The sequence below is a fragment of the Anser anser genome, assembly GCF_964211835.1.
Source record: "Anser anser genome assembly, chromosome: 15".
Lineage (NCBI taxonomy): Eukaryota > Metazoa > Chordata > Aves > Anseriformes > Anatidae > Anser > Anser anser.
Window position 1 is genome coordinate 8,273,769 of NC_139736.1, and position 26,891 is coordinate 8,300,659.

General features: G+C 36.8%; 1 protein-coding gene across 7 annotated transcripts in view; it reads left to right on the plus strand.

Annotated features, from left to right (window-relative positions):
- Positions 1 to 26,891, plus strand: part of DNAH3 (dynein axonemal heavy chain 3) — a 66,237-nt gene that overhangs the window by 32,349 nt on the left and 6,997 nt on the right. For 6 of the 7 annotated variants that reach the window (XM_083800419.1, XM_083800422.1, XM_083800421.1 and 3 more), the window contains 28 exons: positions 1,358 to 1,556; positions 2,240 to 2,348; positions 2,627 to 2,740; positions 3,959 to 4,135; positions 4,839 to 4,930; positions 5,365 to 5,584; positions 6,390 to 6,524; positions 7,720 to 7,831; positions 8,341 to 8,582; positions 9,197 to 9,297; positions 9,376 to 9,481; positions 10,800 to 10,929; positions 11,434 to 11,670; positions 12,039 to 12,142; positions 13,040 to 13,334; positions 13,798 to 13,977; positions 15,035 to 15,158; positions 15,250 to 15,406; positions 16,319 to 16,462; positions 17,112 to 17,778; positions 17,905 to 18,070; positions 18,418 to 18,634; positions 19,565 to 19,747; positions 20,627 to 20,825; positions 21,704 to 23,845; positions 25,103 to 25,328; positions 25,670 to 25,914; positions 26,773 to 26,889. In XM_083800419.1, coding sequence (XP_083656545.1) covers positions 1,358 to 1,556; positions 2,240 to 2,348; positions 2,627 to 2,740; positions 3,959 to 4,135; positions 4,839 to 4,930; positions 5,365 to 5,584; positions 6,390 to 6,524; positions 7,720 to 7,831; positions 8,341 to 8,582; positions 9,197 to 9,297; positions 9,376 to 9,481; positions 10,800 to 10,929; positions 11,434 to 11,670; positions 12,039 to 12,142; positions 13,040 to 13,334; positions 13,798 to 13,977; positions 15,035 to 15,158; positions 15,250 to 15,406; positions 16,319 to 16,462; positions 17,112 to 17,778; positions 17,905 to 18,070; positions 18,418 to 18,634; positions 19,565 to 19,747; positions 20,627 to 20,825; positions 21,704 to 23,845; positions 25,103 to 25,328; positions 25,670 to 25,914; positions 26,773 to 26,889 — 7,140 coding nt within the window. The remainder of the gene's footprint in view (positions 1 to 1,357; positions 1,557 to 2,239; positions 2,349 to 2,626; positions 2,741 to 3,958; positions 4,136 to 4,838; positions 4,931 to 5,364; positions 5,585 to 6,389; positions 6,525 to 7,719; positions 7,832 to 8,340; positions 8,583 to 9,196; positions 9,298 to 9,375; positions 9,482 to 10,799; positions 10,930 to 11,433; positions 11,671 to 12,038; positions 12,143 to 13,039; positions 13,335 to 13,797; positions 13,978 to 15,034; positions 15,159 to 15,249; positions 15,407 to 16,318; positions 16,463 to 17,111; positions 17,779 to 17,904; positions 18,071 to 18,417; positions 18,635 to 19,564; positions 19,748 to 20,626; positions 20,826 to 21,703; positions 23,846 to 25,102; positions 25,329 to 25,669; positions 25,915 to 26,772; positions 26,890 to 26,891) is intronic. The other variant, XM_083800424.1, reaches the window with a different exon arrangement.

A 26,891-nucleotide genomic window follows, 5' to 3' on the forward strand; every position in this document is an offset into this window, starting at 1 on the left:
AGCTTGGTGAACTATTAGAGAGAAGCAGCTAGAATACTTTCTTCACCAAAAGGACCATGGCATAAAATGAGTTGGAGAGTTAACATTAAGTTTCTTTCGTTAATTCACAGAAGTTGAAAACTAGATATACTGGCTAGAATCATGCATGAACTAGCTAAGCTATTTATTTAGGCACAAGGACTTTAAGTAACCTTTGTGGGCTGCACAGTCTCAGTTCTTTTCTGATTGGCCTCCCTTTTTCTTCCAGCAGCAGGACTGATGAGGGAGGGAGACTACTTACCCTCTCACTGGGGAACAGCAGGTGGAATTCTTTAGCTTTGCTAGCATTTCTGCTGCTTGAAAGGAGTGGAATGGTGGTGTTCTATGCATTTAGAAGCTCTTCACAAACGTAAAGTTGGTACATATAGCATAGGTGCTGTTCTACCTCTATAGCTGGGAAAGGAAACGGCACCTTTGATCCTTGGGGGAATGGACACCCACTAGACTTAACTGCTGATGGGAGGCTCCTTAGAGGATTGAGACTAGAGGATTTAGATGTGTAGTTAATGATCAGAAAAACACAACAAATATATTATTTCAGCAATAATTGAAAAGGCAGAAGTTTAAAATTCTGCCTTAAAAATTTTATTCTATCCCTGTGAAACATTTTTATGCTGCTTAGATCATATAAGGGCATTAAAATAAAAATTATTTCACTTTTTATTTTGCCACATGAAGCTGCGATTTGTGAACTTTTTTTTGAGTGCTTCCAGTCTTTGTTTCTCTTCAGCTCAATTTAATATTTAATAACATTAAACTTGCTTCCTGGATTGTTCCTGTATATAAAGGAAGGAAGAAGAAAAAGTAAGCTTTTAACTTTAATATTTAAACATCATTCAGCATTCAACCATGCAACTGTGTAACTGTATTTATAGAGCCAAATTCTGTCTTAAACAACGTTCTTTTATTTCCTGTCTTTTTTCTGGTCTATATATCAGAGCGGAATTTGATCATGAGATTGGATTTTATATCCTACTAAGGATTTAAATGAAGCCTTGTTTTTCTCCTGCGCTAGTGGGAAACAAGTATCCCATGTGGGTTGTTTCAGCTACTGACTGTAAGCAGCCTTTACACTGTTATTGCATGGTGGGCTGATGGATGTTGCTCAGCCCACTGAGCACTGGAATCTAAATCAAACTAACCTGACTCCCTGTACAAAACGGATGGAGATTTCTTTCTAACATGAAATTCAACCTACTACTCTGAATGTTTATTTACATAATTATAAGTAAATGTTAGCTTATTTATACATTGTTTTAAGTAAACTAACATAGTAGAAATGTTTAGTTTTTAAAAAATAATCTCTCTTTATGTGCAGCTCGTGATGTGGTTGAAAAATTGGTTGAAGACAAAATCACAGATCTGAATGACTTCCAATGGATTTCTCAGCTGAGATACTACTGGGAAGAGAACGATATAATAGTGAGAATGATTACGACAGAAGCCAAATATGGATATGAGTATCTGGGCAATTCTTTACGTCTGGTTATAACACCACTAACAGATCGATGTTATAGGTAAAACCATGTTTAAGAATAACATATTTTTTTTTAGATTGGTCTATACTTAATTTCATTTGTTACAATTAATAATAGTAGGAACCTTAGCACCTAAGATTTTCCCGTAGGTTCTGGAGGCAGATTTTACATATCTTCTTTGTCCAGATATGGTACAATATTTACAATGTTTAGATTTCTACACCAGTAGAGCAATAATTTCTATAGTATCCAAGAATGTGCCTCTGAAAAAAGCTGGCAGATCATGGCACTGAAAATATAAAGAACTGTACAATAGCACTGGTCAATGCTTTCTCAGCCTTTTCTAAAAACTGGCTGCATTTATAAAGCCAGCCTCAGGTTCTTGTCATGGGGAGTGCTCTTTGATGAAAAGGTGTGTTTTTGCAAACTCTGACACTTTCCCTGTGGCACTGTGCATTTGTTTGTGCAACCGAGGATATGCAGAGTGGATGCATGTAATAAAAAGCGTTGACATTCCTTGTAGAACAATTGGATGAAAGCTTCTGCTTCTGGGAGTCATTTATGAGACAATAGTAGGTTGTTGGCGCAAGCTGTAAAGTTGGTAGGGAACAAGTAAATCATTTTCACGGGAACCTGTATAGGAAGAAAACTGACCCATTCCTTCAGAAGCAATCTGCCATTAGAAACCACTATTTCTATTGACTGTGTTCTTGTTTACATAGGACATTAATGGGTGCCTTGAAATTAAATCTTGGTGGTGCTCCAGAAGGACCTGCTGGGACTGGCAAAACAGAAACAACTAAAGATCTAGCAAAAGCACTAGCTAAGCAGGTACCAAAATATAATCTTTTGGTTTGGTTTGGTTTTTTTCTGGATACATAGATAGATCTTGCAATGTCATTCTTAATCAAGTACAGTTCATTCTCTACCTGTTCTTTATTCACAGAAATAGTTGGTAAGAAGCACATGTTTAGGAATGTGTCTATATGTTGTCCTAGTGTAGTCATCAAAAACTGGCAATAATAATCCCTTCCCATTTTAGACGCTAATGATTTTATAGTGGACTTTGCATTAATACTGAGAGATGTTCTCTGTGTGTTTTGTTGTAGTGTGTGGTCTTCAATTGCTCCGATGGTCTTGATTACAAGGCAATGGGCAAGTTCTTTAAAGGATTGGCACAGTCTGGTGCATGGTCCTGCTTTGATGAATTCAATAGAATTGAGGTAACTTTTCAACTCAGACAAGTAAAATGAGAAAGCTTTAATCTAAGACACAAGAAGTTCTAGATTTAGATATCACAGCATTATTGCCAATTTTCTACTTTTATTTTGTGATGTAGCCTCGTTGTTTTGATGATCAATGCCACTGAAGTAGGTACTTAGGTGACTGTTGTCGGAGCACATGCCTGCCTGTGCTGTGTTGCAGAAGTCTTGTGTTCTGGGTTTTCCAGGTGAAAAAAGAAAAAAACAAAACCACAAAAACAACAACCCTACTGACATCTGATTTCCACTTTTGTTTGTGACAATCATAGTTAATTTGACTCCAGAGCAACCCAGATTTTTGTTGGGAAAGAACTGTACACCTCTTTTCCTTGAGGCTGCATTTATCTATGTCTAACACAAGACAGACAAATCCCAGTGGAGGAATTCCTGTGATGGCTAGTTGAGTGTCACCGAGTGACCAGGTTAACTAACTGTGTAACCAGGTGCATCTAATCCCCTCCTTGGTATTGCTCTGATACATACACGCACACACACACACATATATGTATATGTGGGTGGGTGTGTATTTTTTTTGATTTTGTCAGTGATGACTTTAGACAAGTTTTATTGTTATTTTGATGGAGTTAGATTTAGATCAATATTAGTAAGTCTGGAAATTCCATGAAGATCAGTTTTGTATGTTTTAGTATCTTTAACATCTTAATTTCTCCATTTGTCTGCTGTAATTTGAATTCTCATGACTCAATTGTTAGCATTCACGTTTTCCAATATTCTGCTACTTTAATATATTAAAGTGCTGAGAATTAGCCCTAGGCTGCTTTATTCATTCCTTACGTTTCCCCTCAATTTGAAATATTGAGTAAATCAGTCTTACTGAAACCCCAAATTCTTCATGTAGTCTGAGGCAAAAGGCAAGTGCTTTTGGAGGCCTCCAGAGGGAGTTCCTGTCCACCTAAATTTAGTGTCTACATTCAGGAAGATCATCTGGAGGCTTTCAGAAGCCGCTGTTAATGTCTGTGCGTTGGTTGGATAGGGAATGGGGGGTACTAACTTTCAGAGGATTGCTTCAATAGGCAGCTAATATTTAGGCTCAGTTGTCAGACTAGGTATTACCTGGAGTGATTTTCACCTGGAGGAATGCAATATTTAGCCATCAAAATATATAAACAAAAGCATTTTCCATTGTCTGATGTTTTCCAATCTGTTCTGCCTTATTAGGTTGAAGTATTATCTGTAGCTGCTCAACAAATACTTAGTATACAGCAAGCCATTATTCGTAAACTCAAAACATTCATCTTTGAAGGCACAGAGATCTCTCTTAATCCTACCTGTGCTGTGTTTATCACAATGAATCCTGGGTATGCTGGACGGGCAGAGCTGCCTGATAATCTGAAGGTAAATCTGGAATTTTCATTTCTTCTGGAAATTAAACAGAATTTGCTGCTTCTTATCTACTTTAACAAGAAAAGAAAGACATCGATAAAGTATTAAAATGATATAACTTATTCTGCTCTGCTATTCACTAAGGTTTTATAAGTTCAGGGTTGTACAAAGTGCACAGACGAAAGGTCTCAGTCTGATAACACTGATACCTGTTCACAGCTTTAACCGTGCTCTCTTTATGTGGAAATTCTCCTAGTTTACAATCCTGAGAGTTCCAAATGCCAATTTAATTATAACTTTGCAAGTTCCTTAGACACTGCAGAGAGACTGATATGGTCCTAATTTTTTTCCCAGCTTTGGCATGCATTTTTTGCATGACCTTGTACAAAACATTAACCGTGCCATGTGCTAGTCTCTCTATTATGAAAGAGAGATGAATAATAACTCATTTCTGTCTATGAATAGTTCCTTAAGATTATGACTCTCTCTAAATATTTGTTCTTTCAGTGCTTATCACAGATCTCTTGATAAGATCACAGTTCTAGTAACAAATCTAATGCAACCTCATTTATGTTAGATAATTCCTAAAGTAATGAAAAAGGAACATGAAGTATAAAAGTTGATAAATTTACAGAAATACTATTCTTACAAAATAAGCACAAGTTATTACCGTATTACATACTGTAAAATTATCTCTTTCTTTTTATTCTTACAGGCGTTGTTTCGAACAGTTGCCATGATGGTTCCAGATTATGCTTTGATTGGAGAAATTTCACTTTATTCAATGGGATTTTTGGACTCTCGAAGGTAAGGCATGCTGAATATTCCAGTTTGATTGTGTCACCTCATTCCTATATAAGGCACATATGCATATACGCACCTTTTGAGGCATGGAATTCTGGAAGGCTGTCCATGTTCTGTTTCTTCAGAAAGTGCTTTTTAATTTCCTACTTTACAATCACTCCTCATTTACCACATACTTTTGACAGATATGTACCTCTACACAGAACCATTTGGAAAATGTATCGTAGCATCAAACAGAATTCCTAACTGGCGCACACATTCTCTGGCACGTCACAGTCTACAGTTTTGCTTCCTAGATGTTTTAGGCCATTTTACCAGTTTTACTAGTTGGTGGGTCTGATAATCACTGCAGTGACTTTGTGAATATAGGTACTTTACTTATTTTCTTTGCATGGTGAGATATTTTCATTCTACATGTGGTATTTTAATACCCACAGTCTTGCCCAGAAAATTGTTGCCACTTACCGTTTGTGCTCTGAGCAGCTGTCATCTCAGCATCACTACGATTATGGAATGCGTGCTGTTAAATCAGTCCTGACAGCAGCAGGAAACTTAAAACTGAAGTATCCAACTGAAAATGAAAGTGTATTGTTACTTCGGGCTTTGATGGATGTTAACCTTGCCAAATTCTTGGCACAGGATGTGCCATTGTTTCAGGTAAGCTGTCAGGTGGGTGTGTTTAAATTTTGTGATGATGAGGTCCATCAGAAGAACCTGCAGAAACAGGTTATCATGTTAATTTATAACAGTTTGATCACAATACAGCCATATTAGTGTACAGTTAATTCAGTCCACTGATCTGGATGCACTCTTGGGTTCTGTTGTAGCTCTTAGGTTATTCCATGAAATGTGTTATAAGATATCTTGCTAAAAGTCACTGTGTTGTTTCATTAATAGAAACCATTTTTTTGCAGTTTACGTTCTAGCTTTGTGCTGCAAAACAGGTGTAGACAAGTGAATTAGTCAATTAGAAATTTGAAGACAGAATGAAAGCAATGAAGTTTTGCTCATATGCTGCTTTCATGACTATGCTTCATGACTATGTTAAGCTACAGATCAACCAATATTAAATTAAAGACCCAAAAGCTAAGGTGCAAGCACAAATAGTCATCACGCTGAAATTTCAGAACACATACACTTTTATTTAATCTCTGAAATTCTTTCAGCCTCTTAGTTTCCTGCAATACATTTTTTGGTGCAAATTTGCAGAAGGTTAAGCTTTCTTCTACAATATCAATGTGTGTATGAAGATTGCAGGCATTCACTTATTTCTCATGCATGCAGAATACTTTCACAGCTATGTTTTGCACTGAGAAGTTAGTTTAGTCCAGCAAAAGACATTTCACCTTAAGTTCCTGCTACCTGTGTGAGTATTGTTTTACTTGTAGATTATTACACTTCAGGAATTTTCCCTTTTTGTATCTGTGTTTAAATAGTGTTCTATTCTGTCTTTCCTTAACAGGGTATCATATCTGACCTGTTCCCTGGAGTGGTTCTTCCTACACCTGACTATGACCTGTTTGTCAAGGCATTAACTGAAAATATTAAAAAAATGGATCTTCAACCTGTTCCATGGTTTATTGGAAAAATTATTCAGGTTTGTTTTCTTATACTTCTGGGGGGAAAAGAGTGTGAGAGCTGATGACTAAGAAATATTCTTCATTCACTCTCTGGCTGTGTCGTGAATGAATGAATAGCTAATTGTCTCCACGATCAGTTAAGATATTACAAACAGCATATTTTTACTGAGGAAAAAATCATGAAGAAAAAGCCTGCTTTGCTCATAGTGAATTTTGAATTCAGCCAGTTTGTGAAGGAGCTAACCCATGTAGCAACATCTTAGGTCTTAGGATTCAGGATAGAAAACTAAGCTGAATCTGTTAGTAACTGAGACAGCACAGCCTAGCAAATTGACCTCTGGACTGGAAGTCAGGCTCTGTTCCCAATTTTTCTTACAGTCCTCCTAGAGAAGTCTTAAAAGGGGTGATATTTTTCATCTTTGTTTATGCTTCACCTCCAGCTCTGTTTTCCCATTGTCTCCCATGTACTAGTATTAGTGACCTTTTAAAGAGGAGCAGAAATGCATGGCCTGGTGTTCCCTCCAACATCAGTTCAGACGTTAATGGGTTTATGCTGCTTTGCAAAGCATGCTTTATCTTTCATTTAAGTAGTGGTAGTATTAACTAGTAAAGGATTTAAGCTAAACCATAAAATAATCAGTTTTAATATCAACTGAGATAAAGAATATTTTCTTAGGTGTTCCTTTTAGGGTTCTGTTTGAAGATGTTCTGTTTGAAAGCTTTGACTTGAGTTAATCAAGTTCTGGTGGGGTGACTGAAGAAGTTACCACCCTTACTGTTCAAAGGCAGCCCTGGTGGAACCGGTTATATGAAAGATCCTTAGAACTGTAGTTTCAGTTCCTTTGTATTAGACTCATTGATAACCACTGATTTCAGTTTAGGCCTATACGTTGGACTGTGATCAGCAGAGTCTAGTGAGTGTAGTCACAGTTTATACAATGAAGCTGTTACACCTGAGGGATGACCTTTAGGAAAGAGAAAGGGAGGACAAGTAGGGGCAAGGACTTCTTAAATTATAACAGTGTGAATTGCCATAGTAATTTGCTTGCACTCTGATCTGGTTTAATGCTTCAGTCAGCCTTAATAAAGAGCAGATGTTTGGCTGATATTTTATCCAGTTGTGTCTGAATGCAGGAGAGATACCTATAGTTTCATGGACATTATGCTTATTTTTGAGCTACGCTAAAGATCAGTCTCTTGTCACTGTTACAGATATACGAAATGATGCTGGTGCGTCATGGTTTCATGATTGTTGGAGATCCTTTGGGTGGGAAGACCTGTGCGTACAAAGTGCTAGCTGGAGCCCTTGGTGATTTATGCGCAGGTAACATTGTTCAGCCACAAAATTAGAATCAACTTCATTTAATGATAAGTGTAATTTTTTTGTTTGTTTGTTTTCTTTGTAGAGACATACTGAAGTTGCTAGTCCTCCTGTATTCTGTTTACTCATCTATTTTTGTCTGGTACATTTTTCTGGAAGTTTTGTCTATATTTACTGGAATATTAAAACATACAAATGTGTTTACACTTTCTTGAATTTTGTTAAGCATTGTGTTTGTACATAATACTCTTGCAAAAGCAGGCTTTGATGGGGAAATTGTAAATACCTCCCATAAATGTATAAAATCTCTTCTGCTTTGTTCTTTCTTTTTTTTCGTGTGTTTTTGTATATTTCACTTTGCACTTTTGTTGTACAAGTAAAGGAAATTCTTACTTCCAAATGTCTTTCCTTTTTGCCTTGTGCTGCTAAAGTAGGATCCTTTCAGGAATGTTCTTAGTTGCTGAATTAAACTAACCTATCAGATTTTCTCATCTGTTTGTTGTCTTATACAGCAAAATCAATGGATGAATTTGCTGTTCAATACAAAGTTATTAATCCCAAAGCAATTACTATGGGACAGCTGTATGGCAGTTTTGATCCTGTAAGCCATGAGTGGACAGATGGGGTTCTTGCAAATGCCTTCCGGGCACAAGCATCTTCTACTACAGATGATCGAAAGTGGATTATATTTGATGGCCCAGTAGATGCAGTTTGGATAGAGAACATGAACACTGTGCTGGATGATAATAAAAAGGTAGCCTAACTTTTGCCAGTTACTGTATACTTGAACGTGTATACTTTATTGTAGTAGGAGCGGTATTATTACCATGGTGGTCAAAGGGCATAAAGACAATAAGGTACAAGCCTCGGGAAAAGCTGATGTGCTTAAAAGCATTGCTTTTTCCCTCAGTTATATGTTTTGCTTTAGTAGAAGATATTAAGCTGTTACTTCTCCCTAGAAGCCTTGTCTTGCTCTTATTTTATTGAAATGAGGTTGTTTATTGAGGCTTGTTTATTGGCCATTTTAGAAAAACAAAATAAGTAAACTCAGTTCTGGAACTGGAAAATGAACTTGCATAAATTACTTAGTAAACATATTAACTAAAGAAAAGCTGCAGGTCGTAATTGCTTTTCCTTACAGAGTTATTTAAAGATATAGCATTGTTCTCCCTGTTTCTGCAAGCCATTACAGTAACACGTGGAAAAGTTGAGGCAAGGTCAGATGATGTCCTGTGTTACAAGAGCACGCATGAGTGAATGAGAAGCGACACTAAGTAGAATGTTCAGTGATTGTATGACAGGCATTGCTTTGACTGAATGATCAGCACTGGCATGACTACTCACGTTTAAGTGATGCTTTCCTTCTAGCTATGCTTAATGAGTGGTGAAATAATTCAGATGAATTCAAAAATGAGTTTAATCTTTGAGCCAGCGGACTTAGAGGAGGCTTCTCCAGCAACTGTTAGCAGGTAATGTGAAAGCACTCAAACCTGAAGTGTCCCACTTTGCATGCCTATTCCTGTACCATAGTTGTTTGTTCTTCCCAGGTGTGGTATGATCTATATGGACCCACAGCAGTTAGGTTGGAAGCCACTGAAGGATTCCTACATGAATACACTGCCTCCAAATCTGCAGGAAGAACACCGAGAACTGGTGAGAGATTTAATATTTTTGGTGTAGGTTCCATTTAGCACATTAACTTTAAGGTGATGTTCAGTTTATCAACTTGAAAGCTGGCATGCAGAACCAAGCATATGATTCTTTCATGATTTATAGGGTGCCAGATCTACAAGAGGCTGTTGTAATTTATTTTGCAGTGATCGCTGTCAACCATTTTTGTAAGGAAAGTACATGAGAGCTGGAGATGCCATGAGTAACAGAAATACAGTGTGGGAGAAACTGAAAGATTTAAAATGTTTTGAACTCATTCTGTCTGAGACATTGAGAGTTCAGCTTGAGAAATACTTATTAATTATAATAATGTTATTATTATAGCTAAATCTTCAAAGGCTTAGTCACCTCAGGAATGCAAGCTAAATTGTCCTTCGTGTGTTGGTTGCTTGCATGAATAAGAGCTCTTTGTGTTGTGTGTTACATCTTCAGTACAGATGCAAATGAAAGTAGGTGTTTGTGGTAATCACCTATTAATTTCATCAAAATTCAAATTCTTGTTTATTGGTCATTAAAATCTAGTAAAAGAATAAGAAAAAAATATGTTTACAATTGGATTAGAGCTGAAGAAAGCTTTGATTTCTGTGATCCGACAAGATGCTTTGAGCTTTTGCAGGAAATTGGGACTAAATTCAAAAGAAATACAAAGACTATAAAAGCTCTTTATTGAAAAAGTCATCTTAGTTCATCAAAACAAATTATTTCTTAATTAGCAAATAAGTTAGTGCATCCTTTAGTGCGTCTCCTTGAGTACTAGTCCCTGTGAAGAGACTAGGTCACGGTTCCTTTCCTGTTTTCCCACTTGAATTCATGGAGTAGATACCACCAGCCTTGGTCACTAACTACCCCGATGCTGTAACACTCCTGCAGGTACGAGTCACTGCTTTCCAGAACTGCTATGGCACAGTAGCTATGCTGGGTACTCAGTAGAGGCCAATCCTTTTTAAAGGAGGATGAGGCCCATATGCTTATTCCCACTGGAATAATTTTGTTGTTGCTTATGCAAAGCAGTGGCCTCCTTAGGCTGAAGTACTCCTCTGCTGTCTGGACAACTAACTGGGTAGCAAGATTTCTGGTGAAAACTTCCCTTCACAGAAGCGGCTTGTTTTCACCATCAGATAATGACAGTGTGACTTTGTGATCACTTATGTACTGCCTCACAAAGGTTCTTTCCTGATCTTCTTTCCACCAGCTTGAAGAATTTCTGATACTTTGTGTTTTAATGAGAGAGAATTGGGGGACAATGGGAAATGTGGCAACTCCAGCATTGTTTTAAAGCCATTTTCTTTTCTCCTGGCAGGTGAATGACATGTTTATGTGGCTAGTAGAGCCCTGTTTAGAGTTTATTCACCATCATTGCAAAACCATAGTACAAACATCCTCTATTCATCTGACTTACAGCTTGATGAAACTTTATACTTCTCTGCTTGGTAAGTACCCTAAGCCTCATTCTTTTTATTTCAGTTTTTCTTTATTTCCTGTGTCCCGTAACAAGATGCAGATTATCAGATGCAAGGAAATACCAAAGGAATACCTTTACTGCCTGAGACCATATGACACAAATCTTTTCTTATGGATCAGTGTATTAATAATAGTGCTTTGACTACCATACAGAGCTTTCACACTGGGACATTGGTGTTATTACAAAACTGAACATGACTTTTGAGTGTATTCCATGTGTTTTGTTTGCAGTTTGCTAGCATTTGAAGAAAAAAACCACCACCAACAACAAAAAAAACAGACAATTTGTAATTGCTTCTCATTTATTTTTATTTGTAACTAGTATTTTACACAGACAAGGGCCTCACTATCTACATTGTTTTTCTTCCACTGAAGACAATGCTCTAAGTTTGCCTCAGAATACTTTTGCAAAGATGTGTTTTGGATTGGGACTTATGGTTGTTACTGGCATTTAACTAAAATTTGTGTTTTAGATGAAATAAAGCAACCTGAGGAAGAGGGGAAGGAAAGCATGTCTAGTCAGCAGATCACCTTGTGGCTGCAGGGGCTCCTCCTTTTTGCGTTGGTTTGGACAATTGGTGGGACCATTGATGCAGACAGCAGGAAGAAATTTGATTTGTTTTACCGCAACTTGCTAATGGGACAGGACGATGGAAACCCACGCCCTAAAAATGTGAAGCTTACCAGAAACAACATCTTCCCAGAAAAAGGTGCTTCTTCATAACTGTACTTGCCTGGCTTTTTATAAAGCAATAAGAAGACTCAGCACTTTAAGGGAGAATAGAATGCCTGTCAGATATTAAGTCTGCAGCAGAGCCACCATCTGCCAAGCCATAGGCTGCACAGTTGGGTGTCCTTTTAGCCAGGTGTAGCATATGCCTCATATACTCAAACAACGTAGCTGAATTTGACCTAAAATAATTTTGTGATGATAATGACAGTGGGGGGAGGAGGGTGTCTCATGAAAAAAAAGGCCTTCTTTATCTCACAGTGTTGGACATCTCACACTAAAATTATAGAAACTTATTTTTATTCTTTAATCAGATGGTTTTCATATGTTCTGTTTTTTAATTAACAGGGACTGTTTATGACTTTTACTTTTACAAGCATGGCAGTGGTCAATGGAACCTGTGGACAGATTATGTCACAAAAGAGGAACAAGTTATCTCCCCAAGCGCTAAGGTTTACATTGATATCTATCTTTATAGAAAATTATTATTTCGCTAAATGATTTAGAGGTTTAAATCAACTACCTTTGCTAACTCTGATTCTATTATATTAGGCTGTTTAATGTTTCAACAGCAACATTTCATTAATGTCTGTAGGCCCCTTTTCACCTTTGTATCTTAGTTCTGGTATGACTGATATCATGATACAGTATGCATTAATTAGAGAAACCAAGCAAAAACCTATACTACTTGCTTGGGATATGGTGGGCAGTACTGAGAGTCCTGGATACCCTTCATTTTCACAGAGTGGGACTTGCATTTTGATGGCATCTGTGAACTCAAGGGAAGTGTAGCACAGCAGAGATCTATCTATATGAAGTACTTATTCTGCAGGTGTCATTTCAAAATAACTTACATAATGTTTGTTCAGCTTTTCATCCCATTGTACTTGCAATTTTATTTTCTATTAAATACATGAGAAATGTAAGATTACATTTTATTTTGTTGTCTAAAATCTTTTCTTGATGACTAGCACACAGTGCACATTAATGAAAGTGGAAGATGGGGAAGAGAAAGAAATTTTCAAAGCTCCATGCCTTTCCCTTTGTACAACAGGGGGACAGAATTGAGCCATGCTTAGCCATGCAGTTCTCCTTCCAGGCTTTATATAGTGTCTATGAACCATAATACAGGTAAATACCAGTTGTGCTATTTAATGTATAAACACTGAAGAAGTGGTGCCATCTATGCTATATACCAGAACCTCATTATAGCCTAGATTTTCAGAGAAAAGAATTTCATCAGCGTACATTTGTGCTACAGGTTTCCTGTAGTTACATAAAAATATTCATGTAGGTTGTAATGTTAGATGTTTGATTTTCATGTGCTGTTTTACTTTCCTATGTAACAGGTGTCTGAGCTGATCATTCCAACAACGGAAACTGCCAGACAAGTGTTCTTTCTTAAAACATATGTGGAACATAACGTCCCTTTGCTTTTTGTGGGTCCCACTGGCACTGGAAAATCAGCTATAACAAACAATTTTCTACTACAACTTCCAAAGGAAAAATACATCCCAAGCTTCATCAACTTCTCTGCAAGAACCTCTGCTAACCAAACCCAAGACATTATTATGTCCAAGCTGGACAGAAGAAGAAAAGGATTATTTGGGCCTCCTCCAGGGAAAAAAGCTTTAATATTTGTGGGTAAGACCATTTTTTTCATGTTTTTATATAGTTCAAATTCTGTTTATAGGCAAAAGAAGTGATCCACTGAGATTAGTAATTTTGATTTGCCTCAGTGCTTTTTGTTATCTTTTCAGGCATCCAAGGAAGGATTAGCAGTGCCCCCTGCTGAAAGGTTTCTAACTGTTGAAGTGACAGTTGTCTTCAGATTAGTTAATTGACTCATTTTAAACGTGTTGCAGTGTGACACAAAATAAAATAAAACCAAATCACTAGCCACACTAAATTAAACCCTGATTTTTAAGCATGTCTGCAAATGTAATGTCATTTGATTATTGTTTTAATGCAAAGTAAGAATAACAAGATAGAACCTTTTTCTACCTCTATTTCATTTTTTTTTATCGTCTTCTTTGCTTTGCAAATAAAAAAGATATGATTCCTAAACATTCAGGATTTTTTTCCTCAGTACCTCTGTTTTCCATAGATGACCTAAACATGCCAGCAAAGGAAGTGTATGGAGCCCAGCCACCTATTGAGCTTCTCAGACAATGGATTGATCATGGTCACTGGTATGACAAGAAAGATACATCCAAGATTAATATCGTAGATGTGCTGCTTCTTTCAGCTATGGGTCCACCTGGGGGAGGCAGGAATGATATCACAGGTAGGAAATCTATAAAATATAGTGAAAAGTCTATATGAGCACGAGAGAAAAATGTGTCACTGTGGCAAGTAGTTATTTAATTGGCAGAAGTTAAGAGGCACATATGATTTTGCTGATGACAGATTCTCCATTTATCTATCACTTGTAAACCTTACAGGTACGCTCACTGTCTGGATTGCTCCAAAAAGAAGTATGTATACTCAAGGTCAAATGTATACCTTTTCAGGGGGAATTTAATCAACATTAGGAAACAAATGATGAAAGCTATATTAAACTTTGAGAAACAGACACTTTTTCCACTTTCTATTCTTTGGAAAGGGAAGAGAGCACATATTTTTGCCACGTCTCTCTGGCTACACTATCAATTCTCATCCAAAATCCTATCTCCTGCTGCTAAGATAGGCTGTCTGCATTTATTTACAAGCATGTTGTCTACAAATCTGTGATTCGTGTCATATTACCGTAAGGGAGGTTATATTTTCTGATGAAAAAGTTGTGTCAGTAAAAGCCTTAATGTAGCTACAGCTCCATCATTACAGTCATTTATGCTTCATATTAACACTCTAGTACGGGTATAACTGTATGCGTTCTGAGAAGGCATTATTAAAATAACTATTCTGATACAGCTAAATTTGTAAAATTTACTAGTGTATAGACTGAATATTTTAGATGAAGGCTGAGAACAAGGTGAGTTGCTTTTGTAAAGTTTTACTGTACCTTTACTTTTTGTAAAGTTTTACATGATTGTCAGGGCTAATGTGAGCTGAAATTTAAATTTGGGTAATAGTGTCCCTGTTGTAATGAAAAATCATGTTTTTCATATTAAAAACAGTCCTTTTAAGAGAAATACTGACATTAAATATAAACCAGTTGATATTGCTTTTGCATCACTGCTGGGGTAGAAATTTACCACAAACAATTGAAGAGCTGGAGCCAGATTCAAACATTCTTTGAGTCCATTTCTTGCGAAAGTCAATCCTAGACAAATGCTAGGTGAAAGGTGGAAAAGTGCTTGGATGTTGCTAGATTATTATTCATCTTTTTCTGTGTATTTCAGGACGCTTCATACGGCACTTGAATATTGTATCTATTTGTTCTTTTGATGACAACGTATTAACCAGGATTTTTACTGCAGTTGCTGATTGGCACTTTAGCAAAGGCTTTGAGTCGGTGTTTCTAAGGTGATGTGATATATTTCCTGTAATACTTTTTTCATCTTTTCTCCTGCAGTTTCTCTGCAATTCTTATATTGTATCTCTTTTCCCTCTTCAGACTGGGTAAGGTAATGGTCCAAGCAACAATGGTGATTTATAAAATGGCACTTGAAAATTTTCTCCCAACTCCTTCAAAATCTCATTATGTGTTTAATCTACGAGATTTTTCCCGGGTTATTAAAGGAGTGCTGCTCTGTCCACACACTCATGTGCAAGTAAGCTGTAGTTTAGTTATGTTGCTGTAAGAAAGAGGAATGGGAAAATCAAATTACTGGTGTAATATTAGTAAGCAAATGTCTCAGAATACATGAACTACGATTTCAATTGATTTACAAGGTTGTAAGTCAGGATAGCACTCGAATACCTTGCTCTGTATTTTCTGTCCATCTCTGACTGAGGGGAAACAGCTGTTACATTTGTTAATGTTCTTTGCATGTATTATAATTGTGCCCAGAGGTACAAGGTCCAACTCTTAAGGCCTGTACATCAAGTCACTTGTACTAAAAAAGTACACGTACTCAAGAAACAAATGTGGGAAGAGACTCAGTATCTGTTTTACAAATGGTGAGCTCATCAGTGAGCAAGTCAATTTAGCTCAGAATTTGGCTGTTGTAACATACTACAATTGAATACTGGCAGATGTGTAGAATTTTCATCCTTTGACTTTTTTTCCCTTCATTTTCAGTAAAACTTCATCTTAAAGGAATATTAAAAGTTCTGTTTCTACTGAGGGAATGTTTTGGTACAGGAACAGATTTAAATGTCTATTCAGAGTGCATCTTGGCCGGCAACAGAGTTTGAGTGGGGTAGGGTTAGAGCCCTTGTCTTAGCAAGTTTTATTCTTTACTTTATGTAGAAAAGGTGGGGAGATTTGATACAGGAAAGGAGAATGCATTGACATAACAGTCCCAGATTGTATTGGCAGGAAGGGTAAGATGGTCACTAGGTGAAGATGCCAATTAAGTTAGCAGATGCTGAGCCGTGCACCGAATAACTTGAAATTGAAAGATTCCCACCAAGATTAGTACAAGATATATCAGGTTGCAGATGAACATTTCTGTCCTTCTGTTTTCAGACAAATCCTGCCCAAACTATGTTTATATGTATTCTTGTATTTATATTTTCAGGATGAGGATAAACTGATCAGACTTTGGATTCATGAGATATACCGAGTTTTCTATGATCGCTTCGTTGATGAGGAGGACAGGAAGGTATTCTTTCATATGGTAGAAGAGACGACATCAAATAGCTTCAAGCAGAGCCTTGATAAGGTATTTTTCAGTAATGTGCTGGGCCTAAGAACGAGACTGATATATTTTCAGAAATATTTAAACGTTGAGATTGCATTAGTATTGGACACATTTTGTATGATTTCTATCACTGCATTTATAAGAGTTTGGATGGTCTTATATTTGTATTATGTATTATACATATTCTTGTGCAAATTAATAAAATTATATCTGCATGATTAATAACTTCAAAAGGATTCTGCATTGGTACAGGGGACTATCTGGAATAACTGTCTTACACTGTATATTTGTGCTCTTGCTTAACATACATTTGAATGAGCCACTGGGAGTAGCGGGTACATTTCTGAGAAAGCTTTTGGGAACTTGTCCTGTATGTGACAGCAAAATCCGCCTGTGAGATATGCACCGTGGAAACTTGCATGTCAGCCTATAGCATATTACCGCATTTAGGTGGTTCCTCCCTTCCCTTTCCTCACCTTTCCCCCACATTTCCGCCTCTCCTTTTCTTTCCTGTTTTCTTTTTTTTCTTCCAAACTAAGGTAATAACTAGAATAGCTGGAAAACAGTGCTTTCCACAGTATTATTATTACGTGGATGAGAATGATAAAGGCTTTAAGAAAAATATTCTACAATAGTCTGAATTATCTGTTGATTCTTGTCTTTTCTTTAGGTATTGAGTCATCTCTCACCTACTGGCAAGGTCTCTGATGATAATATTCGCAGCCTCTTCTTTGGAGACTATTTGAAGCCGGACAGTAATGTAAAAGTGTATGATGAAATTACAGACTTGAAGCAACTGACAACTGTGATGGAATACTACCTGGAGGAATACAACAATATCAGCAGAGCACCAATGTCCTTAGTCATGTTCAAGTTTGCTATTGAGCATATCTCAAGGATATGCAGGGTATTGAAACAGGATAACGGACATCTGTTGTTGGTGGGGATTGGTGGAAGTGGCCGACAAAGTGCTACCAAGCTAGCCACCTACATGAGTAGCTTTGAACTCTTTCAAATTGAAATTACAAAGTCCTATGGAATCAACGAATGGAAAGAAGATATCAAACAAGTGATGCTGAAAGCTGGTGTTGGTAACAAGGACATGTCCTTTTTGTTCTGTGATAATCAAATAAAGGATGAAGCATTTGTAGAAGACATCAACATGCTTTTAAATACTGGTGATGTGCCTAATATCTTTGCAGCTGATGAGAAAGCTGAAATTGTAGAGAAAATGCAAAGTGCAGCAAGGACAGAAAACAGGAAAATCGAAGCTACTCCTCTTGCTATGTACAATTTCTTTATTGAAAGGGTGAAGAAAAATTTGCATATTGTCTTAGGTCTGTATATAATGTGTTATTTCTTTGAATGTTTTTTTTTTCTGCTTCCTAACTGTGGACAAACTTGGTTAACAATCGTGTGGTTCTGTTTTTTTTTTTTTGTTTGTTTGTTTTGTTTTAATCTAGCAATGAGCCCTATTGGTGATGCATTTCGGAATCGATTACGGATGTTCCCTTCACTGATAAACTGTTGCACCATTGATTGGTTCCAAACCTGGCCTACAGATGCTTTGGAAATGGTTGCTAACAAGTTTTTAGAGGATGTTGAACTTGAAGATGACATTAGAAAAGAGTATGAGTTTATCTATCTATGAGTTTATCAAGAAACATATGAAGCATACCTCCCCCTTATTAAGCATAAATGACCAGGAAATTGTCCCTATAGATTGGCCAAGCTAAACCAATTCTGTGATTTCAGTGCAAGACAAAGATACCTAGATATATGTATCTGACGTTTCTGAAAGTCAGAACATTCTTTGAAAGGAGTCTAAAATATTTCATATAATGGGGATTAACAATTCTGCCTTCACTAACACTGATATAATTTCATAGGCTTAGAGTAATTTCCTCATAATTAATGTAAAAACAGATTATATAAACAGATTATATTTATGTATTAACAAGAAAAAATTTCTCCAGGGTTGTATCCATGTGCAAATATTTCCAAGAAAGTGTGAGAGTGCTCTCCATCAACTATTACAGTACACTGCGAAGACACAACTATGTAACACCAACTTCATACCTAGAATTGATTCTTACCTTTAAGACTCTGCTGAATAGCAAAAGGCAAGAAGTTGACATGATGAGAAATCGCTATCTTATGGGACTTCAAAAACTTGACTTTGCATCTTCACAAGTAAGTTTCAGATGAAAACACTAAATATATGGCATATGCATATTTTAGTGTGAGATCTGTATAAGGTGATTAAAACTTAAAAAAAAAAAAAAGTTAATTAAATTCCCTCTTCACTATATTCATGATGCTGTTGATAATTTTCTACAGAAAGCCATCATGAAGTTAGACTACTGCTTAGTCATTTAAACTTCGGATTATATCACTTAATACAAAGCTACATGAAGCTGATGGTACTCGTTGAATGTCAAAGGGAAAAACCTTACAGATTTCATTATTTTCTCAAAACTTTATATCTAGAATTCATGCCTTGGCATCCTAGTAGTTATTACACTTTATAAAATAGGGAAGAAGATGAAGAATATTGTAAGACATTAACAATATTGATTCCTGAGTAGAATCCCAGTAGAAAATTGATCAGGTTCAATGTAAACAGTACCCTCTTCAACCCATCTGATCCAGGGACTGATCTTTCCAAGATGTAAAGTAAGGGGGCTTCCAGGCACTTGCCTGATAAAGAAGAACATTCAGTTTGTAGCTGCTGCTGTCACTAATTCTGTTTCAATCCCAGTTTCTTTTGGATTTTATATTCCACCTGTGTAATAAAGGATTATTTGGGGTTCTATAAACTGAAACTGCCTGTAAAGAAAAAAAATATGATTGATCAGTGGTGAACTTAAGTGGTTCGTAAGAAAGGAAACATATTACATGGATGATTTAAAAACCCTCTTTAAAAATTCTATTCAGTTAAATAAAATAGCCCTAGTAGAAACAGGCCAGAGGAGTATTTTAATAATTATTTAAGATCTAATGTCCCTTTTTAGATTGTATTTAACATAGTGTCTTCTGATCTTTCTTCCTAAGACAGAAAGACGTGAAATGCATGCAGATGTTTATAAAGATTTCTTCTTGATTTCCTGTTATGTTCATCAGGTTTCAGAGATGCAGAAAGAATTGACTGCCCTTCAGCCTGAACTGATTCAGACTTCTGCAGAAACAGAAAAAATGATGATCCAGATCGAAAAGGAAACAATTGAAGTAGATGCAAAGAAGGAGCTTGTGTCAGCAGATGAAAAAGAGGCTAATGAAGCAGCAGCTGTTGCTAAAGCTATTAAGGTAGTGTGTAAGTGGTGGGTTCTAGCATCTTTCCAAGTAAATTTGAGTTGTCATGATGTGTTAATGGGATGATCCAAACTCTTAAAGTAACAAAGTTGCAAGAGATGATGAATGAGATGATCCTAATATATACAAGGTAAATTTTGGCTGCTTAGTGTATGATTGTATCTCACAGTACTGCATAGCTTCCCTTACTAGTTCATACCCCAAAAGCCAAATAGCTTTCATTTCTGTACTAACATATTCTGCTTCTCAACAGATTGAGTAATGAGTTTAGATTGTTTCCAGGCCCAGATATGGTTTGTTTAGAGTTAGCTGAGCTAAGCTGGCATAGCACTGCACAGAGCCCTCTTAGGTATAACCGAAGAGATATTGCCATAGCCAGATGTCTGTAGCACAGAATTTCCTGTGGGAAGATGCGGGATTCCTCAATATATTTTGTAACCGGTTGGAAATGCCAGTGATAGATAGATAATTACTGAGATCTGGGTACATGATAAAGAATTTAAGCTACATGGTATGTATTTTCTACCTGATCAGCATTCTAAGATTTAACTAAGAACAATTGTATCTAACCTGTATTTTAATTCTTTTTGTCAGACCAGAGAGACTATGAGCTTGAAAGTTTGTCTGGCTTTCTCAGCTATGAGTTGAGCTTATGAAAGTTATTAATTTCTCTACAAACCTTCCCTCTTTAAACTGCTCAGACAAATTATGAAAGTAGTTGTCTCTTTAAGAAACACAATCTTGTGAAGATTCCTTTTTATTAGGTACTTGCAGGCAGATAACATTCTCTGAGACCATATTGGAGAGGGATAATCAGATTGCAGACATGGTATTGTGTGAAGGGTTACAGGCATCTCCTCAATGTCTTAACAGGATGAATGTGAAGGAGACCTTGCTGAGGCCATGCCAGCTTTGGAGGCAGCACTTGCAGCTCTTGATACCCTGAATCCTTCAGACATTTCTCTTGTGAAATCCATGCAGAATCCACCTGGTCCTGTTAAGCTCGTCATGGAGAGTATCTGTGTCATGAAGGGAACTAAACCAGAGAGAAAGCCTGACCCAAGTGGCAGTGGTAATTACATGATATTTCTTATCCTTGCCCTAGGAATGGTTGAGGTACTGCAGTGTTGGACTAGTGAAGTGCTTTTAGTGTCAGTGCAGCCATGTGCACAAAAAGTGCATTTCTGTTAGCAATGACATAAAGCTACACTGAATAGCTAAGAACTTCTTTTACTGTTGTCAAATACTGTACTTGCTTGACTATTGCATAAGCCTTGTAGATATGGTCCCACTGGGTGCAAAGTCACATCTTCAACTTGCTTTTATCCAGTTTTGAGGTTGACATTGCCTTGAGGAGCTCCTGGAGCTGGAGGTGCACCATTCATCTGTGTTTTCCACTCTAAGTCCTGCTACTAAATGCTATCAAATATACTGGGAGACAGAATTCTAGCTGTCCCCCTGCCATAGGTAGTTACTCTAACAAACCCTTTTGTTGTGGATTATGTTATCATTGTGAGATTGTACAGGATTTATGAGGTAGGAAAAGAAAGAGACTCTTTTCTTTCACTTCTCTTTACCTTATGCCCCCACAATTCAACCCTTAATAACAGAAAATAAGAATTCTGTAAATTTGTCTTTCCTCCAAAACTGTCTCGCTTAGATTAGGAAATAACACTTTTGCATATGTGATAAGAGAGATTGTGTAATAATTTGTTTCCTTTGTTGATGTAGAATTATTATGTAATTAATAAATATGACATAGGTTAGTGATGCTGAAGTTCCTGTCTGAATTTCTTTAGGGGAGAATTTTCCAAAACTAGTTAACACTAGTAGCATAGTAAAATTCTGTTGCAAAATCATGATGTTAATTCTTCATGTTATGTTTCACGTATTTTTTTCACTTTGAACATGCATGACTTGAGCCTGATTTTAATATTATGTGTAATATAGGTAAAATGATAGAAGACTACTGGGGGCCCTCTAGAAAAATTCTTGGAGATCTGAAATTCCTTGAGAGCTTGAAGGCATATGACAAGGATAATATTCCTCCTGCTATAATGAAGAGAATTAGAGAGAGGTTTATCAATCATCCAGATTTTCAGCCAGCTGTCATAAAAAATGTATCATCAGCTTGTGAAGGACTATGCAAGTGGGTGCGAGCCATGGAGGTATATGACCGTGTTGCAAAAGTGGTTGCTCCAAAACGTGAACGTTTGAGAACTGCAGAAGAGTTACTGGATGTTCAAATGCAGAAGCTAAAAACGAAGCAAGCAGAACTTAAGGAGGTAGTTGATCGCCTCCAAGCTTTGAATGATGACTTTGAAAACATGAATGACCGGAAGAGAGAATTAGAAAATAATATTGAACTCTGCTCAAAAAAGCTTGTGAGAGCTGAACAACTAATTAGCGGTCTTGGTGGAGAGAAAGACAGGTGGACAGAAGCTGCACGATTATTAAGAATCCGGTACATAGACCTTACAGGAGATGTGTTGCTATCATCAGGAACGGTGGCTTATTTGGGAGCCTTTACTGTAGATTACCGTCTACAATGTCAAAAGCAATGGCAGGTTCTGTGCAATAAAAAGAACATACCGTGCTCCAGTGATTTTACCTTAAGTAATACATTGGGGGATCCAGTCAAAATCCGTGCATGGCAGATTGCTGGATTGCCAGTTGATTCTTTTTCCATTGATAATGGCATAATTGTTTCCAACTCAAGAAGATGGGCTTTAATGATAGATCCTCAAAGGCAAGCTAACAAGTGGGTAAAAAATATGGAGAAAACTAATAGGCTGTCAGTTATCAAATTATCTGACACACATTATGTTAGGACATTAGAAAATGCTATTCAGCTTGGAACACCAGTCTTGCTGGAAAATATTGGTGAAGAATTAGATGCCTTCATAGAACCCATTTTATTAAAGCTAACATTCAAACAACAAGGAGTAGAATACATGAAATTAGGGGAAAATATAATTGAATATTCAAAAGATTTCAGGTTTTACATAACAACCCGCTTAAGAAATCCTCATTATCTTCCTGAATTGGCTGTGAAAGTTTGTATACTCAACTTCATGATTACACCTTTGGGTCTTCAGGACCAACTTCTTGGAATTGTAGCTGCAAAGGAAAAGCCTGAACTAGAAGAAAAGAAAAATGAACTGATTGTAGAAAGTGCAGCCAACAAGAAACAATTAAAGGAAATAGAAGATAAAATCCTGGAGGTCCTTTCCAAGTCAGAAGGAAATATTTTAGAAGATGAAACAGCAATTAATATTTTGTCTTCATCCAAAGAGTTATCTGAAGAAATTTCTGAAAAGCAAAAAATTGCTTCTGCAACTGAAATGCAAATAGATTCTACTCGAGTAGGGTATAAGCCAGTTGCTCTTCATTCAGCTGTTGTCTTCTTCTGCATCTCTGATCTGGCAAACATTGAACCTATGTACCAGTATTCATTGATTTGGTTCATTAACTTGTATGTTCAATCCATTGCTAAAAGCCGAAAGAGTGAAGACCTAGAAGAGAGAATTAAAAATATAATTGAGCATTTCACAGTAAGCATCTATAATAATGTCTGTCGTTCACTGTTTGAGAAGGATAAACTGTTATTCTCCCTCCTTCTGACAGTAGGCATTATGAAGGGAAAAGACCAAATAGATGATGAAGTTTGGCGTTTCCTACTGACAGGAGGTGTTGCTCTTGATAATCCTCATCCCAATCCAGCTCCAGATTGGCTATCTGACAAATCGTGGGCTGAGCTCGTACGTGCATCTTCTCTGACAAACCTTAAGGGACTAATGGAACATGTAAGGGAAAATTTTTCGAAGTGGAAACTAATATATGACTCTGTAAGACCCCATGAAGAAAAATTCCCAGATGCATGGAGTATGTTAATGGGGTTAGATCGAATAGTTATTCTCAGATGTTTGAGACCTGACAAAATTGTTCCAGCAGTGCAGGAGTTTATTGTAGAAAGTATGGGAAGAACATTTATTGAACCACCTACTTTTGATCTTGGAAGAAGTTACAATGATTCCAATTGTTGTGCCCCTTTGATTTTTGTGTTATCACCAGGTGCTGATCCTATGGCAGGTGAGATTGACACTTAAAATCCTTTTTTTCTCTCATTAAATGACATTCTCTCGTTAAATGACAGTCCCTTCACCTGATCTTTAAAGTGTCTTTAAAGCGTCTTTAAAGCACAACACAGCAATGATGGAATAGCAAGCATTTGCATCTGCAAATGACACAAAAATTGCTAGAGGGTGGAATGCATGAAGTGGTGATGAAATATATGGATCTGTGAGCAGCAATTCAGAGGTCCGGATATTTTTAACATCCAGACCAGTTTATAATTTATGCTTATATTACAATTCCTCCAGTGAGTGTCTGGGAGTTGCTCCAGTCTTTGTAACAACCCCTTCCCCAGAAAGATTCCTCCCCTGTTACTAATTAAATGGTGCATATGGCCACAATGAAAAGCACATCTGTTAAATGTCCTTTAAAAAATAACCACCCAGATTATTTTTAAACCTGGTTTTCTGCCAAAACGATTGTAATGTGGATCTGTGCTGTAAGGAAGTATTTCCAGGAGGTACTGGCTTTGATAGTAAAGCAGTAGGATTACTTTCAAGCCAGATAATATAATTATAGAACAGCTTGAGTTGGAAGGGACCTTGAAGCCCATGCATTTCCACCCTGCTGCCACCCACTAGATCAGGTTGCCCAGGGCCTCATCCAACCTGGCCTTGAACACCTCCACGGATGGGGCATCCGCAGCTTCTCTGGGCAGCCTGTGCCAGTGCCTTACTGCCCTCTGAGTGAAGAATTTCTTCCTAACCTCTAATCTAAATCTCGCCTCTTTTAGTTTAAAACCATTCTTCCTTGTCCTGTCATTGTCTGCCCAAGCAAATAGTTGCTCTCCATCTTTTCTATAAGCCCCCTGTAAGTATTGAAGATCTAATGATTTGGTTCAAGCTCAATCCTATAAAAGAAACAGAGAGAGTAGACAGGAGTAGCACAGGCTGGAACTGAGCACTCAGGGCTGAAGAAAAGGGCAGGCATTTAACAGGGCTATTTTTTATTATTATTTTGTTGTGTTTTATTATTACTTTGCACATCTAAATTTTAGCATGTGCCTCAAAAACACAGGACTGATACAGAGTTCGATACTACTTGTAGGTTGTTGAGGTGTTGTTGTTTGTTTTGTTTTGTTTTCATTTAAGTAAAATATCTATTGACTTTTACACCTTCAATTACTTTTTCCATTTTGAAAATGATGAATGTAATATGGATCTACTTTCTAACAGATTTTGTCTTTCTTTGCGCTTGTGAAACTTGCCATCATAGGTTTGCTAAAATTTGCTGATGATGTTGGCATGGGAGGTACAAGCATTCAGACTATTTCACTTGGACAGGGACAGGGCCCAATAGCAGCAAAAATGATTTCTCAGGCTATTACTGATGGAACCTGGGTAGTGTTACAGAACTGCCATCTTGCAACCAGCTGGATGCCTGCTTTGGAAAAAATCTGTGAGGAAGTTATAGTGCCAGAGAATACCAATGACAAATTCAGGTAGGAGTTTTAATATTTTGCTCTTTTTATGTATTTCTTATTTGCTGAACACACTAGTAAAAACAAATGAAATTTAGTTTTTATGAATAACTACTTATAAGATTCATATTAATGTATAATAATAAAATAAAGATACCTAATCAGAATGTCATCTTTCTACCTGTTTAATATAATCTTCTTTATGCTTGCATTTTAGAACAAATTTAGATGTTATCATCATAGTTAAAGAAGTAAAACAAACAAAAAAAAACACAACAAACTTAGTCTTCTGCAAATCAATACTGAGGACTTGTCAATATCAATGATTTTTTGATAATATGCTTTTTTAAAATTCTTTGCAGATTGTGGTTAACCAGTTATCCATCAGAAAAGTTTCCTGTTAGTATCCTCCAGAATGGCATCAAAATGACAAATGAACCGCCGAAAGGGGTTAGAGCGAATCTTCTTCGATCATACCTTAATGACCCCATCTCTGACCCTGCATTCTTTAGCAGTTGCCAAAAGCCAGAAATATGGCAAAAAATGTTGTTTGGTCTGTGTTTTTTTCATGCTATTGTACAGGAAAGGAGAAACTTTGGCCCATTGGGTAAGGTTTAGATTATTTTGCATAGTTTCAAAAAGATTAGTAGTTTTGAAATGTATTATCGGAAACCCTCTGTAAAAAGCAATGTTGTTGTTAGCAGCATTGCAGGAGCGCAATCTGTATTGTGAAGAACATAATGAAGTTCAAAAGCTGTTATTTACAGGGATTCTTGTTCAGGCAAAGCTACTCTTGGAGCTACTAAAAGTGATACCCTTGGGGGGGAGGATTAGAAAGCATCAGTTTTCCAAGGAAATATATCATACAGTATTTGCATTAAATTATAGCTTACTAAATTATTATTAATTTAATACTGTGATGATCACTAACTACAGTAATTTATCAAATCCAGTTCTATTTTAAATTTTCATCTTTAAAGACATATCTTCAGTAGTGCCTTTGTGTGTACTTTTTTTAGCAAAGCTAGTGCATATGTTTACTTGGTGTAAAATCAAGTTTTGTGGCTGCTATGTGTTGTTAATAACACAACCGAAAAGATAAGTTATATATCAGTAAGTTTATCTCCAGATAGCAAAAGATTAGCTGAAAGTACCGAGTAGGTCTGTTCTCTACTTCAGGTAAAACACAGTGTTTCAGGAGTGAGCAATGCCAAATATCTATGCTGATGTTTCAATTGCATAGAATGATGGTTATAATGCCTTAGAATACAATACTGTTGTGGAGTCATATTTCTCAGTTGTACAATAAACAGCCTGGTAAATGCCAGGGCTTCATCTTGGTGTTATCCGGCAGCTGTGATTTTCAGCTCTGTAGTATTAGTGTAATACCAATACCATCATTTCCTGAGCATGGTTATCAGCACAGTGCACCATTTACTCTGTATATCTTTCCTGAATTGAACAGGTTGGAATATTCCGTACGAGTTCAATGAATCTGACCTTAGAATCAGTATGCGACAGATCCAGATGTTTCTGAATGAATATGAAGAGATCCCTTTTGAAGCTCTGACGTATCTAACAGGT